The sequence below is a fragment of the Globicephala melas genome, chromosome 9 (assembly GCF_963455315.2).
Source record: "Globicephala melas chromosome 9, mGloMel1.2, whole genome shotgun sequence".
Lineage (NCBI taxonomy): Eukaryota > Metazoa > Chordata > Mammalia > Artiodactyla > Delphinidae > Globicephala > Globicephala melas.
In genome coordinates this window covers 31,743,855-31,763,139 of record NC_083322.1, presented here as the reverse complement: position 1 = coordinate 31,763,139, position 19,285 = coordinate 31,743,855, and the positions used below count along the sequence as shown (strand labels likewise).

The 19,285-nt window shown below is 37.7% G+C and overlaps 1 protein-coding gene across 1 annotated transcript in view; it reads left to right on the top strand.

Annotated features, from left to right (window-relative positions):
- The window catches only part of CFTR (CF transmembrane conductance regulator), a 197,576-nt gene that overhangs the window by 143,629 nt on the left and 34,662 nt on the right, over positions 1–19,285 (top strand). The window contains exons 24-25 of the mRNA XM_060304940.1: positions 252–352; positions 14,670–14,921. Of these exons, the coding sequence (XP_060160923.1) occupies positions 252–352; positions 14,670–14,921 (353 nt within the window). The remainder of the gene's footprint in view (positions 1–251; positions 353–14,669; positions 14,922–19,285) is intronic.

The window sequence follows — 19,285 nt, the reverse complement described above, 5'->3', positions numbered from 1 at the left end:
AAAAAAAAAAAGGTAACTCTTTCCTAATAGTCAATCACTCTTTGATTTAAAATGTTGGTTGAATACTTATTATATACAGGGCATATTATTACTAGGGATACATGCTGTGGGGATCTGAGATGAAAAATGGTTAAAACTGGCACAGAATCAAAATGTAACTTTAATATGTGCCCTCTTCTAGGAATACATAAAGTGGCTCACAGAAGAGAGAAATAGCATAAAGTTTGTTTATATCTTTTTTCCACCTATAGGTGAAGGAGAAGGAACAGCTGGGATTATTCTAACTTTAGCCATGAATATCATGGGTACACTACAGTGGGCCGTAAACTCTAGCATAGATGTGGATAGCTTGGTAAGTATTATTCTTTTTATCTTCTATGAAAAAAAATTCAGATGAACCAAAAAGTATAGGTAATAACATAAGGGATGACTATATACCCAGACCCAGTTTAAGATATAAAACACTGCGGATAAATCGAAGGTCACTATCTATCTCTCATTAAACCCATAACTCTTCTTTCCTCCACATAAATAGCCACAATCAAGATCTGGTGCTACGGTGAACATTCTTGCAGTCTCCTTGCCCAGGATTTTTCTAGGATAGCCATCCAGGAGTGGTATTGCTAGGCCATAGAAGTCACCCACGTTCAACTTTACAAGATGGTGCCAAATTGTTCTAAGATCTGTTGTACCAGTTTAACCTCCCATCAAGAGAGTATAAGAATTCTCAGAGGTCCATAGCTATGACCTGCAACACTTGATATTGTCAGACTTTGGTTTAATTGAAGTATAGTTGATTTACAATACTGTGTTAGTTTCAGGTGTACAGTGAAGTGATTCAGTTATATATATATTTCAGATGATTTTCCATTATAGGTTATTACAAGATATTGAATATAGTTCCCTGTGGATATAGTAAATCCTTGTTGCTTATCTATTTTATATATAGTAGTTTGTATCTGCTAACCCTATACTCCTAATTTATCCCTCCGCTCCTCCCTTTCCCCTTTGGTAACCATAAGTTTGTTTTCTATGTCTGTGAATCTGTTTCTGTTTTGTATATAGATTCATTTGTATTACTTTTTAGATTCCACATATAAGTGATAATATATAGCATCAGTATTTCTCTGTCTGACTTCATTAGTATGATAATCTCTAGGTCCATCCATGTTGCTGCAAATGGCATTATTTCATTCTTTTTTATGGCTGAGTAGTATTCCATTGTATATATGTACCGCATCTTCTTTATCCATTCATCTGTCGATGGACACTTAGGTTGCTTCCATGTCTTGGCTATTGTAAACAGTGCTGCTGTGAACATTGGGGTACGTGTATCTTTTCGAATTAGCTTTTAACTTTTCCAGACATATGCCCAGGAATGGGATTGCTGGATCAAATGGTAGCTCTATTTTAATTTTTTTTAAGGAACCTCCCCATACTGTTTTCCATAGTGGCTGCACAAATTTACATTCCCACCAGTAGTGTAAGAGGGTTCTCTTTTCTCCACAACCTCTCCAGCATTTATTATTTGTAGACTTTCTGACGATAGCCATTCTTGTCAGACTTTTTAATTTTGGAAATCTGATGGGTATGAAGTGAATTCTAGGGAGATAGGGCAGCTTAATACATACTTATTGGCCATTTGAGATTCCTTCTCTGTTAATTGCTTGTGCATTTCGATTGCTCATTTTTCAAGTAGATTGGTTTCTTTCTTAATTCATTTGTTGGAGTTTATGAATTCTGAATCAGTTATCACTTCTTTACATTTCAAACATGGTCCTTCAGTCAGTGGCTTAGCTTATAGTATCTTTTGATGAAACTTTTAAGTTTAATGAAATTAAATTTTTCAATATTTTCCTTTATGTTTTGTGCTTTTGGTATCTTTTTAAGAAATCCTCCCCTATCTTGGGTTTTCAAATTTATCAGCATTACATTTTTCATAATATTTTTTCATATTTTTAAAATTTCCACAGTCTTTTTTTTTTTCTTTGGTGGTAGCTCCTCATTCTCAAGTGTTTATCGTTGCCTTCTCTTTTTGCTTGGTCAATATTGCCACATATTTATGTAATTTATTAGTGTGTACAAAGACCATATTTTGGTTTTGTGATTCCTCTTGTTTTGGTTCCTTGGAGTGCAGAGCCTGCGGTAATGTATGTGAGGTAACACTGTGTCCAGGGCACAAATCCCATGGCAGCAAGAGTGAGAGATAAATGGAATCAAGGCATATTTCCCCTTTTATTTAAAAAACAAATGCATGGGCTTCCCTGGTGGTGCAGTGGTTGAGAGTCCACCTGCCGATGCAGGGGACACGGGTTCATGCCCCGGTCCGGGAAGATCCCACATGCCGCAGAGCGGCTGGGCCCGTGAGCCATGTCCACTGAGCCTGCGCGTCCGGAGCCTGTGCTCCGCAACGGGAGAGGCCACAACAGTGAGACGCCCGCGTATCGCCACAAAAAAAAAAAAAAAAAGCATAATTTTCATCCGATGGTATAGTTGGTCTGGATGGATAGCTTCATCATCAACTTCTATTAGTCTAGCTGGAGTACTGTATTCAAAATCAGACATCCAATACTGTATTTGTGGATGGTCTAGAAACCCATGTTGGGAATGACTATATAACACTTGTTATTACCCTTTTGGCTTAGATTCTTTTTATTATTCTCTGAGACAGTTGATGTGTTCTCAAAATGCACACATTCGTTCAGCTGTGAAATTTGTATAATCAATTCCTGTCAGAACAAGTATCATTATAAAACATACTTCTATAGGGGAAATCCAAACCTTTTCATGCCCTCTTCTTGTCTATGTGACTTAATATTTTATTTAACCAAAGCATTGTAGTAATTCATTGAAATGTAATTTAACCTTAACCTGATTTATGGCAGGGTTTTTTTTCTTTTCCTTTAACATTTTTTTTTTTTTTTTGAGTTTGACCAACTCTTTTTAGTGACACCATTCATCTGCTCACTTAGCTCTTATGCTTTTGGGGTTGAGTCTTGTAAATGTACTTTAAAATGTTTCTGTTGGAAAATAGCAGGAATGTAGTAAGTACATATTGTGCTGGCATCTATTTAATTCTTTGTTCAAACTTTCTACAACTTTGACTTTACGATGAAAATCCTCGTGCACTTCACTTCATTTTCTTTATCTGAAAGCATCTCTTTACCTCGTATATGCACAATTCCTTGCTGTTTGTCACATTAATTTGCTTGGTTTATGTAACAGCCTCTACAGCCTCTCTTTGTTTGGTGTCTGTCTGTTTTGCATGTCTAATCTCCATTAAAATTTCCTTCAGGCATTTTTATTTCTCTAGTTTTTCACATGGTCATCCTGGGCTTTGTGACCTGTGCTTTGACATTGTTTCGCCTCCGACATTGTTTCACCTCCTGGCATGAAAGGATCTTTGCAAAAAACTATTATGTTCTAATACAATCTATGAAAAGTATCAATATTTGCATTTCATCATATTTTTTAAAGTCGTTTTCTTTTCTTTGAATATCAAAGCGATCATGTTAGTTTTCATTTCCCTGCCAAACAGCACAACTGGTCTTTCCTGGACCTTTATCTAGTTATTAATTCCCATCTTGCTGCTTCCACCTCTGCAACTGCTAAAGTTGTCCAGTAATCTGTTGGTTTTCACCTAGCATATGTTGAAAGTAGAAGGGGAGAGAGGTCTGCCCTCAAATTTCATGTTTACATATATGTTAACACTAAAGGTCCTTGTGACCTCTGAAGTAAAAACTCACTTTACTTTATTGAGTTCTGAAATGGATTTAGACCTGAGTTTAAAATGCAGTAAACAGGGTGTTTTGTTTGACACACACTTTTAGTTTTTCAGTACAAAGGTACCCAGAAAAAAATGTCTTTAGACTTGGAAAGAATATTTCATTTATGCATCTGGCTGGGTTTAGGCATGAACAAAGAGTCAACCATCAACAGAAATACGATGTTATAAAAATGGCAATATGACTTTTCTTCTACTGCTCATCCATTGCTTAACCCAGGTGCCTAGCTTTCATTAGCTTTCAAACAGTAGAGGTAATATTTGGAGGATAACACTTCCTCATCACAACCTCAGGTATCTTTGCATTTATGACTGACTGCACATCTCAGATGTTGGCACTCAGAACTGGTCAACAACCCTTTTATTACATTTTCCTAATAAATTCTCTATTTTATTCCCTAAGATGGTTCTTTCCCACCTTCTTGTCTCTTCTTAGATGCTCCAATAATTCCACCCCCTGCATTCTCAGCCAATGACCTTGCTACATACTATATAGAAAAAACATGCAGCCAGGAAGAATTCCCTCCTTTTTCTCCACCACCCTTCTGCACCACTACTCATATGCTCCAGTGCTCTCTGTGTCTTCGCTCCTGTATAAAGGCCAGTGATATGCAATCAACCCCTCTTTGTGGGACCTTTCTCCCTAGCATAAAACTACCATCCTGGGAAGCTGCTGCATAGCACAAGGAGATCAGCTTGATGCTTTGTGACGATCTAGAGGGGTGGGATAAGGAGGGTGGGAGGGAGGCTCAAGAGGGAGGGGATATGGGGATATAGGTGTACATATAGCTGATTCAGTTTGTTGTACAGCAGAAGCTAACACAACACTGTAAAGCAATTATACTCCAATAAAGATATATATATTTTTAAAAAAAACCTGCCATCCCTTGATCTCCAGCTAGCACTCCATTTCTTTGACCAATTTTCAGCAAAATTTCTTAAAAGAGTGCCTGACTCTATTTCCTCACCCCCCCCATTCTTTACATAACCTGCTTCATTTCATTTCCATCATCCCCAGCACTCATGACCAACATCTTTCCAGAGCCAGCATCTTTGTTTCTCTCAACCTCTCAGCAGTTACTTATGCCATGGACACGTCCTTCTTGTGATCCTTTCTTCTCTCCATAGGGTGATGCTCCTCCCACCTCGTTTTCCCGCTTCCTCTCTGGTTCCTCCATAGTTCTCTGTGCTGGCCTCTCATCTTCTTGCAGAGCTCTAAACATCAGCTGTATTCCAGCCCTCCTCTACACTTTCTCTAGCTGTTATCTAACTCCATGCTTCAGAAATCATCTCTCAGTGCATTGCACATTCATATCTCTAATTTAGACCACTCCCCTGCCCTCTAAATATATATCCAACTACTAACTTGACACCTCCCGGTGTTTATAAAACACAGTGATAGAATGTCTTCCAGTAGACTCGACATTCTAGGGCAAAAGCTCTTGTTTGGAATCTCCTCAAAATATGCTTGCAGTATCAAGAGACCATTAAAAGTGAACAAAACTTCTACCTACTAGTTTGTCTAGTTTTATATAGCAGTTTGGAAAAAAAATCATCTGAACATTGTCACCTTATGAACAGCATAGTGTAATAGGTTGTGAATAACCCCAGAGTTATCAGAGTCCAACTTAATAATTCCCACTAGAAACCCCCATGTTAGGGGATTTCCAATTATTTCAATTGATATCACAGTGTTTTAAAAACTATTATTTCTAATTCACTCTTCATTTTAACATAAATAGCATGTATGTCTCTCTACTCATTTCAGTTGTGTATCTCATACTGTTCTGTAGATGGGATGAAAAGAGAAGTGTTAATTCTTTTTAGCTCCATTCCTCACATACTATATGGATTATAGTTGTTATTGCTAAAGCTATTATCTTAAAATTTTTGTGTTCTTAATTAACAAAGCTGTGTACTTACTTATTTTATTTGGATTCACAAGATGCCTGCCATTTTTAGTACCATAAAGCTTCTCTGTCTCCTATTGTTAGCTACTTAAACATTATATATCTTAAATAGGCTGTGCATACCTAGATTTTTGCCTCCATGAATGAGTGAAAATTAAATAAATAAATAAGAGGTAGAAAGGATGAAATGTGATGAGGTGATGTTTCAGACTTAGTGGTTATCAAGCCATCTGGTGACTAGTGAATTGCCCACACTCATAGTCTCAATGTTTGAATGAGGCAGTTGATAATTCATCTGTTTTCAGGACTGTCTACATCCTAGTGAGCACAGCTAAAAGATCTGAGCATATGAATAGTATCTACTGCCTTAATTCACCAATTGCAGCAGCAGATAAGCCATCCCTGTTATAGAGTGTGTTCCTAATAACACAGGAGTAAAGGAAGCCGCCGGGATGAGCAGGGAAGACTGAGCCTCTGTACGGTTCACAGTTAGATTCCAGTTAATGAGTTTCCAGAAAGTTCTTGCAAGATTGATGTAATCTGAGAAGAGTTTTCTGTCAATAGAAACTCCCTCTGTTTCTCCTTTGTCCTTTTATTGACCGTGTTTATTTTGGGTTCCAGTAAAGATCAAGTGACTGATTGTATAATGACCAACAAGAAACCTGATGGGAGGAGAAGTGGGGAACCTGCCTTTTCTTCAATGCTCCTGATGCCTAATTCTATTTTGGTTAGAAATTTTTTAAGCTTCTGGTAGCTCTGACATTCTCTTCTGAACCTATGAAAGAGTTCAAGTCTTGACTGGCATGTATACAGGCACTATTCCAGGTGCTCTCAGGAATCACACATATCTGCCACTGTCCCTGAATGCTCATGTCCAATGATTAGGTCATTCACCACTGCAGTTGTCAGAGCTGATAAAGAACTCTGAACCAGTGTGTTACTGGAACCAAGAAAGACAAAGAAAGCACCATTAAGATGTCCTTGGGTCTTGAATTAGCAGGAGAGGCTTATGAGAACCTGAAGGGATTGCGGGAGTGTGGAAAAGTTGGGAAAATTTGTTGAGCTTTGTGCCTGTCACTTTAACTTTCTGGGTTTAGAATTTTTCATTTGTACCAAGAAGGAATGGATTAGAACAGAGGTTCTCAACCTGACAGCGCATGTGGAAACTTTATAAAGAGAGAGATTACTCAGGGTCCTCTAAGATTAGTTAAAGCCGTTCTCTTCGTTGGGAGCGAGGTGACCAGGCATGATGTCTATCTTTTAAAAAGTGTTCCAGGTGATTCTGGTATATCTAGACTTGTGAATCACTGGATTGGATGGTCTCTAAGATTCATTTTCACTCCAGTTTTCTGAGAGTCATGGCACGGAGTCAGCAAGCTCTGTCTATGAAGGGTTAGATAGTACTTTTTTCAGCCTTGTGAGCTATGTGGTCTCTATGGCAATTATTCAACTCAGCCTTTGTCGAGCAAAGCTAATGTAAACAAATGGATGTGGCTGGATCTGGCCATTGGGCCATAGTTTTGCTGACCTCTGGTCTATGGGATAGAATTTACCTTGGAACTGACAGACCATCAGCAAATTACTTTTGTCCTGTGTATCAACCAATGACACATATAAATCTGTATAAGACATATAAAGGATGGTGCTTAATGAGAGAGAACTTGGGGAAGTTGCACTATCTCAAAATTAAGATGCTTATGGAAAATCAAAACCTTGGGAAAATATTTTGATTTGTTGTTCTGGATTTTGTTTTTTAGTAAATCTTCTCTTCTTGAGATTTCCTTTGAAATATGTTTAATGGATACCACATAGACCCAGTTGCATTCACCAAGCACTTGCTGATGGCCTATCATGTGCTTTTAAAAAACAGTAACACCAGAAAGAGTTCAAGTTGGAGTAATAGATTCAATAAGTGATACCAGACCTTTTCAGATAGGTAAATTTGAGAGTCTTCCTTTGCCTATTGGCATTTAGTACCTTGATTATTGAAACTCTTAATTATTAAAATAGGCACAACATATTTGATACCTCTATGTTTATTTAGGATATGTCTTTTGTCATTAGTTGTAATGTGTTTTCTTTCTCTTTCTCACTTCTTACAGTCAGAAAAAGTGACATTGACTTGCCATGTGATTTGCCACAAGTTAAATAGCAAGCTATAATAATTTCCAAAGGGTTAGAATTTATAGTATACTATAAGTAACTCACTCATGCTGTTAATAATTTATAACAATACAGTTCTGATTGACTTTTTAAGTGCTCTAGGAGCATAAGTAATGGGCGCAGAAAGATAGACCAGAGTTTCAAGAATATGTTTTGGGCAGAGTCTGTTTCCATAATAACCATTATCTCTTTTTTTTTTTTTTTACATCTTTATTAGAGTATAATTGCTTTACAATGGTGAGTTAGTTTCTGCTTTATAACAAAGTGAATCAGTTATACATATACATGTGTTCCCATATCTCTTCCCTCTTGCGTCTCCCTCCCTCCCACCCTCCCTATCCCACCCCTCCAGGTGGTCACTACTCAACCATTATCTCTTAAATCTATATGCATGGCTTAAAGATTATGCCAATGACTCTAACGTGGTCTTGGGTCTCAGGTCTCTAGTTAGCTGATTCTGAAAAGCATTTAGTTTGGGTCTACCAGGAAGAATCTATGATTTAAAACACTTTAATCCTCCCTTTCATGTACTTCACATTTTGAAAATCTCTCTTGCAAAATGTGTGTTATTTCACATGTCACTCTTCTAGATGATTCTCTTCACATTTATTTCTTATAATCTTCTTATAACAACCAGTTATGAAAACTCTTTACAGTGTTGCCAGCCAGATCTCAGGCTTATGAAATATATTTTCTATCATCATGGCTTTTGGGGTATTACAGCATGTAGTTTAGGTGTTAATGCACAGTTTTGATGTACTGGTTTCCAAATAACCAAAAGGATGAAAGGAAAAAGAGCAATATTTTATGAGGGAGAGGAGTCTGGCTTCCTGACTTGCCCTAGAATAGATCTTTAAGCCTCTTTGTTAACGAAAGGTGGAAAGGAAAATCAGGAATCATTTTCTTTTTCACTGAATATATCTGTTATAAAGTTGAGATGAGGCTGTGGAGCTGTCTTTTCCCAAAAGACTCTGGTCTCCTGATGCTTAGATTAGTAATTTAGACCAACGGTCCCCAACCTTTTTGGCACCAGGGACCGTTTTGTGGAAGACAATTTTTCCACGGACGGGGGGTTGGGGGGTTGGTTCAGGCGGTAACGCGAGCGATGGGGAGCGGTGGGGAGCGGCAAATGAGGCTTTGCTCGCTGCCCAACCGCTCATCTGCTGTTGTGCGGCCCTGTTCCTAACGGGCTGCGGACCTGTAGAGGTCCGCAGACTGGGGGTTGGGGACCTCTGATTTAGATGCTATCATAAAGATAATGAGATTCAGTTTTAAAGATTGACTCAGGAGAATTTTTTGAGCATAGTAAATTTAAATAATCAAGCCAAAAATTTGAAGCAGATGCTACTCAAGCAAAAATCCCACTTCATTTTAGTTAAACTCCAATTTTATAGAAGTCTGTGCAAGTTATATCAAGTTTTCCTCTTCATGTGAGGAAAGGTTTGATGTTTCAGTGCCTGAGTCTCATTTTGGCTTCATCATTTACTTCTTAAAATCTAAGACACATTCTCCCACCTAAGCTGGTAATGGCTACATTGAGACTTTGCTGTCAGGGGGCTAGACAGAGCTTCCCCCTCATTCCTCTTCGGGAAACACGTTTCTATGCACAGAAGCAGGAGCTTAAGGTTAAGGAGTTTGCCCAACTCCGTCTACAGAACTCTGAAAATTGCCAACTCTGAATTTCCATCCGGCTCCATCTACATAGCTGGACAATGGCGTAGCAGTTTTTACATATCACCTGAAAATGTTTAGACATTCCAAATTAGAGACAGGATTAAGTTAGTTTAAAAAGCTCAATGAAGACAAATATATGAGACTAAAAATAGTTTGGTATGTTACAACTTCCTTCTAACCCAGGTAGCAGTGTATATTTTCAGGCTGAGAGGCCGAGGCTACAACTGCAGCCTGGATTTCCTGCTAAGGTCCTCGCAGCACTGTCATTCTCCCTGCTCAGAAACTGCTTTCTGCAGATGAGGTAGAACAATGCATTAATTCATTATGAACAAAGATTTGTTAAGGGACTGCATGATGGTAAACACTAGATGGGGAAGATACAACAAACAATGCTTGAATAAGTTTACTGTAATAGCCACAGCGGATTTAACTGAAGCCCATAAGATGTAAGCTTCACGTTCTCCCACTTGCATGGAACCCTTTGAAGGCCCTATACTTAATTTTTTATGCAGAATTTTAATTCTTTTTCTTTCTTCTCTCTTTTTGAATATTGTTCCCTGTAAATCCTTGTTGTTATACAGTAAATCCTTGTTGCTTATCTATTTTATTTATAGTAGTGTGCATCTGTTAATTCCATACTCCTAATTTATTCCCCCTTAGTAACCATAAGTTTGTTTTCTGTATCTGTGAGTCTGTTTCTGTTTTGTAGGTAGATTCATTAGTATTATTTTTTAGATTTCACATATAAGTGATATCATATAATATTTATCTTTCTCTGTCTGACTTGCTTCACTTAGTATGATATTCTCTAGACCCATCAATGTTGCTGCAAATGGCAATATTTCATCCTTTTTATGGCTAAGATTTCATTGTATATATATTATTTTTCTTAAGAAGAGTCCCCTAAATTACTGAAGTTTCAGGTTCCACCAAACCTGGATCCATCCCTGATTGCAGGTGTGAATCTGTGGCTGTGAAATCAAGTGTACGAGAAATATGACTTGTGCTATAGTCAAATTTATTTTCTATTTGAACATGCCTTCCGCCGAGTGGAAGAAAAAACCTCAGCAAATACAGAGATTTTCCTAGAAGTGAAACTATAATAAATTGTGAGTGGAGTTTACAGGATACCAAGACCGTGAAGGAGGGGGCGTCTGGCCCTAGGTTGTCCCTTGTTGTGCTTGCTGTCTCCAAGACTAGACTCTCTGACCTAGAAGTGTACAGTCCAGGTCTATTGGGTCTTTGTCCTTCTGGTCCTGATTCTGAGCTCTCCCTAGGTGAGCTCTCTCTCTCTCTCTCAGCTGCTTCCATGTCTCTGAGGAATGGAAGACCCTGAGGGATCAAAGCATTGGGATTCTTTGGCTTCCCTTCAGCACCATTCTGGAAATACAAGAAAGTCTGAAGCGATGTCAAGTTATCTATGTCTAGACATGCCAAGCATCCGTGTCCACTCTATTGCTCCTGTGCCATGCCGGGCACTGGAAGCTTCTCTAAGGCCCTCCTCATTCCTGGCTGCACCTTAGAAATGAGGCATAGGCTTCCTATGTTCTAAAATCCCTCAAATCTACTTGAGGAGAGAACCAGAGTTCAGTTGCAAGGCAGTGCTTCTTTTAAGAGGAACTGGTGTCTCAGCCCATTCATGAGTTGGATTGTGCAGTGAGGAGAGAAGCTATTTCTCATCCATCAGAATTTCATCCATGACTACTGTTTTTTACATAAACACTGTGCTTTGTGTCCTTCAGGTTTTGGTTTTTGAAGCTTAAAAGGCAATATTCATGTGGCTCAGAATTTTCAAACTGTCAATCTCTGACTACAAAGGCAAATTTTTGCAACTTGCAAGACTAGAAATGATTTTCTGTGCTCTGGTTCTGATGTAGCTTCTCCTTTGAGAGGCAGTGAAAGTAGAATGTGCAAATTGGAGAGCCTGCGAGGTACAAGGAATTAGTTAGCAATTCATAACATTATCTGTCCACATCATCTATTCAGTAGTGGCATTTCAGTGGCTGATAAACTGACCATAATGCAGGTGTCTGCCCTAGCCACCTTTTCTTCCCATCAGAAAATATTCTAACCCATTGAGTTGAGTGAATGTTCATGTGCTGTGGATGAGTGCCCATTGTTAAGGTGAACTAGTTCTTGGTCAGGGATATTTGACCATGCTGTGGGTAACTATAATAGCCTGTCTTGGGGTCACTTTATGCAATTAGACTATATGAAAGGTGACGAGTTGAAAATTGTTTTCTAAATTTGATAGGTACATTCCATCTATCATAGCTGACATTAGAAGTTCTGCATTCAAAAAACAAGCAAACAGGGCTTCCCTGGTGGTGCAGCGGTTGAGAGTCCGCCTGCCGATGCAGGGGACGCAGGTTCGTGCCCCGGTCTGGGAAGATCCCACATGCCGCGGAGCGGCTGGGCCTGTGAGCCATGGCTGCTGAGCCTGAGCGTCCAGAGCCTGTGCTCCGCTACGGGAGAGGCCACAACAGTGAGAGGCCTGCATACCGCAAAAAAAAAAAACAAAAAAAAACCAAGCAAACAAAGAAGTTCTGGATTCACCCTTGCTAATGGAGAATGTAATTTGCTGTACCCAAACACAAATCCTTACACAGAAAGCTTATCCACTACATTTTAGTGCTACCAAAATAGTAGTTTTGAATGTCATTTTCTAATAACACCACATATAATTTTGAGTAGTTTAGATAGCAATATTTAAATGTTCTTTTTGATTGCTTGGAAGTATGAAAATACGATAGATTTTTGTTATACAGTACTTTTCTTGACATACTAAAGCACCTAACCAAAGACTAGTTCAGAATTCTTCACAGCATTGACATGCAGAAATGTCAACAGTTTACTTTAATTCAAAATTAATAAAAAATAACTGAATCAGGATTTAACAAACCCTGAAAATCACCCATAATTTGGAATTTAAAATACTATGTCAGAGGACTAGTTATAATATGCCTTTCATTTCCTCTAGAGTTAGTTATGATGGATGTGGGCTTTGGATACTTTTCACTTCCATTTACAGTGGGTTTGGCTTAAAAGGATTCCCTTTTTGAATTTTGAATAATTATTGAAGATACTTCAAAGATAGTCTCAAGATGAAGGAAATTGAAGCACACAATTACTAGACAGAAGAAAGCTCTTTATAAACAGCAGACTTGATCAGTGCATGTGAAAACAGGCAACGCTATTAGATTTGCTAAGGTGGAACTTTTAATGTTCAGTTAAGGATCAATGTCTAAACTTCTCAGATTCATCTACCAGTCATTCATACTAAAGGTGAAGAATTCTTCCCATTTCACCTTTTGATAATGAAAAATAGAAATAATAGAGACATATGCCCAAAGGCATTTCTTCCCACCATTTTTTTGCAAAAAGAATCATTTCTAATAATCTAAACCTTAACTATAAATACAATGATAAGAAATTAACATTGTAAAGGAGAAGGTTAAAATCTTGACTGAGTAAAGCCAGAATCAACAATTACTTTTAAGACAAAAAAATTTCTGTCTAGTAAGCTGTTAACACCTGCGAAGGACTAAGCCATAGAATCAAGGATGATATCTTTTAAAAATAGAAATTGAGAGCTTCCCTGGTGGCGCCGTGGTTTAGAGTACGCCTGCTGATGCAGGGGACACAGGTTTGTGCCTCTGTCCGGGAAGATCCCACGTGCCGCGGAGCGGCTGGGCCTGTGAGCCATGGCCGCTGAGCCTGTGTGTCCAGAGCCTGTGCTCCACAATGGGAGAGGCCACAACAGTGAGAGGCCCGTGTACCGCAAAAAAAAAAAAAAAAAAAAAAGAAATTGAGTGAATTCAAAGTCTCCAACTCTTTCTTCTTATTCATTTATTTATTTGTATATTTAATCATTCACATATTTATCCCTTTATTCACTTAAATTTTTTCAAATATTTATTGGATGCTTATTATATGCCAGGCTATTTTAAAAATCAAATTCCAATAAATTATAGTTGTTCAGAGAAATATGTTCTTGTTAAAGAATTTAAGCACCTTTGAAAAATAGTTGAATTTCTTAATGCCATTTGCAGCAACATGGATGCAACTAGAGATTATCATACTAAGTGAAGTAAGTCAGAAGGAGAAAGACAAATACTATATGATATCACTTATATGTAGAATCTAAAATATGACACAAATGAACTTATTTACAAAACAGAAACAGACTCACAGACATAGAGAATGGACTTGTGGTTGCCAAGGAGGGTAGGCAGTGCAGGGGTGGGGGATGGATTGGGAGTTTGAGGTTAGCAGATGCAAGCCATTATATATAGAATGGATAAACAACAAGGTCCTACTGTTGCAAGGGAACTATATTCAATATCCTGTGATAAACCATAAGGGAAAAGAATATGAAAAAGAATTTATATACATATGCATAACTGAATCACTTTGCTGTATATCAGAAACTAACACAACATTGTAAATCAACTATACTTCAATAAAATACATTTTAAAAAATAATTTTAAAAATGGTTGAATTTTAAATACAGCTCTTATACACAGTCACATTTTGCTCAGCAATGGAAATTGATCTTTAAGTAATTCAGATTAAAAATGTAATATTTAACTACAGATATATGCCAGTGACTTAAATTTGTTTGAAGATTATTGTGGTTATTCAAAATTTACTAAGCCTCAAGAGTCCACTTACCACCCAGCTGACATAGAATTGTTGATAGTTATTAATGTACTGTGAGAGTAAGGCAAGACTCTTATGTAGTGGTTTAGAGGTGTGAAACATTTTATTATAATATACCAGTTGTAAAACATTGTGTAGTACTACTCATGGTAGAAAAAAGTTTTCCCCTTGACATCATCTATTCCCTTGAGTAGAGTTTGGCTATTTATGTGTGACTTGCATAACTGAGAATTTACTGATCACAAAAACAAGCAGTTTTATACAGAGCACATTTATAGAAATCCTAGTTAATTCTCTTGGTTAAGCTTTTAATTACATCCAGTTATTTCCTGTTAGTTCATTGAAAAACCTAACAAATAACCAAGTGACGACTAGCTAGCATCCCATCTTAAAAGTTATTTTTTAGCAAACACCAAACTAATTACGACATTGTCTGCAGCTCTTAAAGAAAAATTAAAAATTATTTTTATTTCAGATGCGATCTGTGAGCCGAGTCTTTAAGTTTATTGATATGCCAGCAGAAGATGGTAAACCTAACAAGTCACTGAAACCATCCAAGGATGGCCAGCTCTCAAAAGTTATGATTATCGAGAATCATCATGTGAAGAAAGATGACATCTGGCCCTCAGGGGGCCGAATGACCGTGAAAGACCTCACAGTGAAGTATATAGATGGTGGGAATGCCATATTAGAGAACATTTCCTTCTCAATAAGTCCTGGCCAGAGGGTGAGATTTAAACATTGCTTCCTTTGTTAAACCTGTGTTCAGTAAGTGAATTTCAGTAGCCTAAAGCAATGTGTTAGTAGAATCCATTTGTAACACTGTTATTGTAGACTAGGACCAATATTGAACACAAATATTTTCAAGTTATTATATGAAGTCATTGTTTCATGTGAAATATACTTTGCAAAGTCCTGAGTCTATATAATGGAACCATTTTATTTTATTTTTGTATTAATTTTTATTGGAGTATAGTTACTTTACGATGTTATGTTAGTTTCTGCTGTACATCAGAGTGAATCAGTTATATATATACATATATGCACTCTTTTTTAGATTCCATTCCTATTTAGGTCACCACAGAGCACTGAGTAGCGCTCCCTGTGCTATACAGTAGGTGCTCATTAGTTATCTATTTTATACATAGTAGTGTATATATGTCAGTCCTAATCCCCCAATTCATCCCACTCACCTCTTTCCCCCTTGGTAAACATGAGTTTGTTTTCTACATCTGTAATTCTATTTCTGCTTTGCAAGTAAGTTCATCTGTACCATTTTTCTAGGTTCCACATATAAGCAATATTATATGATATTTGTCTTTCTCTTTCTGACTTACTTCACTCTGTATGACAATCTCTGGGTCCATCCATGTTGCTGGAAATGATATTATTTCGTTCTTTTTTATGGCTGAGTAATATTCCATTATATATATATTATATATATATATATATATGCCACATCTTCTTTATCCATTCCTCTGTCAATGGACATTTAGGTTGCTTATACAAACAGCTCATGCAGCTCAATATCAAAAAACAAACAACCCAATCAAAAAATGGGTAGAAGATCTAAATAGACATTTCTCCAAAGAAGACATACACATGGCCAAGAGGCACATGAAAGGATGCTCAACATCACTAATTATTAGAGAAATGCAAATCAGAACTACAGTGAGATATCACCTCACACTGGTCAGAGTGACCATCATCAAAAAGTCTACAAATAATAAATGCTGGAGAGGGTGTGGAGAAAAGGGAACCCTCTTGCACTGTTGGTGGGAATGTAAATTGATACAGCCACTATGGAGAACAGTATGGAGTTTCCTTAAAAAACTAAAAATGGAGCTACCATATGATCCAGCAATCCCACTCCTGGGCATATAATGGGATCTTTTTTTAAAAAAAATTAATTTATTTGACTTATTTATTTTTGGCTGAGTTGGGTCTTTGTTGCTGTGCACATGCTTTCTCTAGTTGTGGTGAGCAGGGGCTACTCTTCGTTGCGGTGCGCAGGCTTCTCATTGCGGTGGCTTCTCTTGTTGCAGAGCACGGGATCTAGGTGCGTGGGCTTCAGTGGTTGTGGTATGCAGGCTCAATAGTTGTGGCTCACGGGCTCTAGAGCACAGGCTCTGTAGTTGTGGCCCACAGGCTTAGTTGCTCTGTGGCATGTGGGATCTTCCTGGACCAGGAATCGAACTGCGTTGGCAGGCGGATTCTCAACCACTGCACCACCAGGGAAGCCCCGGGACCATTTTAAATGTGATTCTACTTGCAGAATATCTAATTGATTGCTACCTTACCAACTAAAGAAGCTGTTAAATAAACCAAAATTATAACATGTTTTAGATTTTGCATCTTGAAACTATCTTCCATTTCAGGTGAGGGAAATATTTTGTTGCTGACTCCATCTAAAGTTTTCTTAAATTTTATGTAATTGACACTCTTTCAAACAAGTGGTACTTTTTTTCTTAGCTTTTTCCAATTTTCTTGTTTAGTTGGAGTTTTCATCAAGGTATGGATTGTTAAATTTTTTTCCCAATAATGTGCTAAATTATAATTATTTATGAAGCAATAATTTTTTATTATTTAATAAGCAAAAATAACCTTGTACTATTTTGAAGTGTTTTTTATGGATCCCAGCGCTGGGCTGAATTCACAGAAGTTACTCAAATATACGGATTCTGGAATTGATTCTTAGAGAAAGGGATGGTCATTCTCCCTACATTTTATGCTGTGTAAATGTGATTTTGCATTCTCTCCAGATTCCTTATTCTGGGCCACTCTATAAATCTAGCAGGAGTATTATATTGTTTTGATTGCTTTCTTTTCCATTTAAATTGAGATAGAATACAATAGGGCCACTTCTTATGAAAACTGAATTTTATTTTATTTATTTTTTAAAATATTTATTGGGTTGTGCTGGTCTTAGTTGCAGCTCACCGGCTCCTTAGTTGTGGCATGCATTTGGGATCTAGTTCCCTGACCAGGGATCTAACCCGGCCCCCTGCATTGGGAGCGCGAAGTCTTAACCACTGCGCCACCAACGAATTCACTGAAAACTGAATTTAAAACTTCATCTCTCTGTGGTTTAATCTCAAACAGAGATTTTTTTTTTAACTGGGGAGATAATGGTCAGTAAGTTTCGTTAGGCCACCATCACTGTCACCAACACAGAAACAGACTGTTTTCACTTGCTTTTGCCCATGGGTTTAGGAATGTTTGATAATTGGATGTATTAGGCAAAGTTCTGATAAGAAAAATGTATAGAGTGAGCAAAAATTTTCTACATCTTATGCTAAATGGCTTGAAATTGCACACTGGAAATTTTGACTTATCTTTTAGTCTAGTTAGGAAAAATATATTCACATACTACTAAAATTAGCTCTCTATTATATTTATGCTCATCAAGAATGAGATTTTTTTTTCTGAGAGAAAAGTATAAATGGGCATAAATGGAAAGACTAGGTTTTAGACTGAATTTTCCCCTAATATTAGAATGAGGTTGTCTAAAGTTATGCTTTGGAACTAAGTAAAATTAATGGTTTGCCTTCATTCTTCCCTTCCATTGAGAAAAGCATAATTAATTACTCTTTCTTGCTTATACATCAGTGAATGCCATAGGCAGCTGAGGGTCACCAGGATGGATGCCAAAAGCGCTGTGAAGTTATAACAACAGCAACAGATAGGTTGATCCACAGGAGGAATAGATTTGGTAAATTATTTGCTTTCCCTCCTCCTGACATTCTCCCATCCATTTGCTTTTCCAATGCTCACTTGCCCACTAAATTAAATACAAACAAGTCCAAGTAGGGTGACAGAGTTTCAGAGTCCTCGTTTTTGTAGGTAGTTTCCTTGATGCGAGAGTAGTAATCAGAGATGCTGTAAAATGAGGAAGAAGCAATATGCTCAGGCATTCCATCTTCTCTGAACCTTTATACAGGAAGCAGGTGATGTGTCTTTGCAAGACACTCCCTAGGTGCTTTGGGGGAATTGAAAATCACTCACATAAGGCTATAGATGTTTATAGAGTGCTTATCATGTCCTAAGCACTGTTTAAAGACCTTTATTTGCTATCACATTTGATCTTATTTTAACTCCAAAGGTAGATGTTATTACCCTTTTTGCGCATAGTGGAAGAAAATAACAATCAGTTAAGTGAGTGAAGTAGCAGGGATCTCAAACTCAGATCTGTCTGACCTCAAAGTCCTATTTTACCTGCTTCTCTTAAAAGAAGAAAAAGAAGGAGCAGAAGAAAGAAGACAGAAAGAGAGAGAGAGAGATCTGTCACAGAAGATGTCATTCTAAAAGGGGAAATGTGAAATCCAGTAACAGCTAAAGCAGAATTACTCTGAAGCTAACAAGGCTGAGGTTTCAAAGAACTTCACTTGCCTGAGCCCCTTTCAAGGCCCTGTACATAATTTTGTGTTTATAGTTTTGAAATCTTTATTCTTGAAAAGAGCTCCCCTCCCCCCCAAAAAAATTATACCCTTGAATAAGAGATATGTAGATAAAATGCTAAGGTAGTTCAGAAAAGGAAGCAGTTATTATCATTTGGCTAGGAGTTGGGCTATTCAGGGAAGGTTTTCCACAGGAAGTGGCATTTAGAATGAGGCTTCAAGACTTAAACTGTGATATGAATGATTAAGGTGGGTGAAGAAAGGTGCTGTAGGCAGAGGGAAAAACATGAGGCATGGAGCATGTGTGGAAAACAATGACTGGTTCAGCCATTCGATGACTGGAGGATGCATAAAGGATGTAATTGGATCCAAGATTGGTGCAAGTTGGTGCAGATTATGGATCTTGAGAGCCAAAACAATAAAGGGAGGTGATAACTCAGAAAATCCTAATTGATTCTGCTACCACATGGTCTTTGAGAGCAGTGGTTCTCAAAGTGTGGTTCCTGCACCAGCATCATCTGTGTCACTTGAAAACTTGCAAGAAATGCATATTTTTGAGCCTCACTGAGCCCTACTGCCCAAGGGGTGGGAACAGTGGTCTGTGTTTTATCACACCTTCCAGGTGGTGCTGATACATGCCCATCTACTTGTGAGAACCCATATTTAAGAGAGTCTTTAGGTGTAGAGGAGTGAT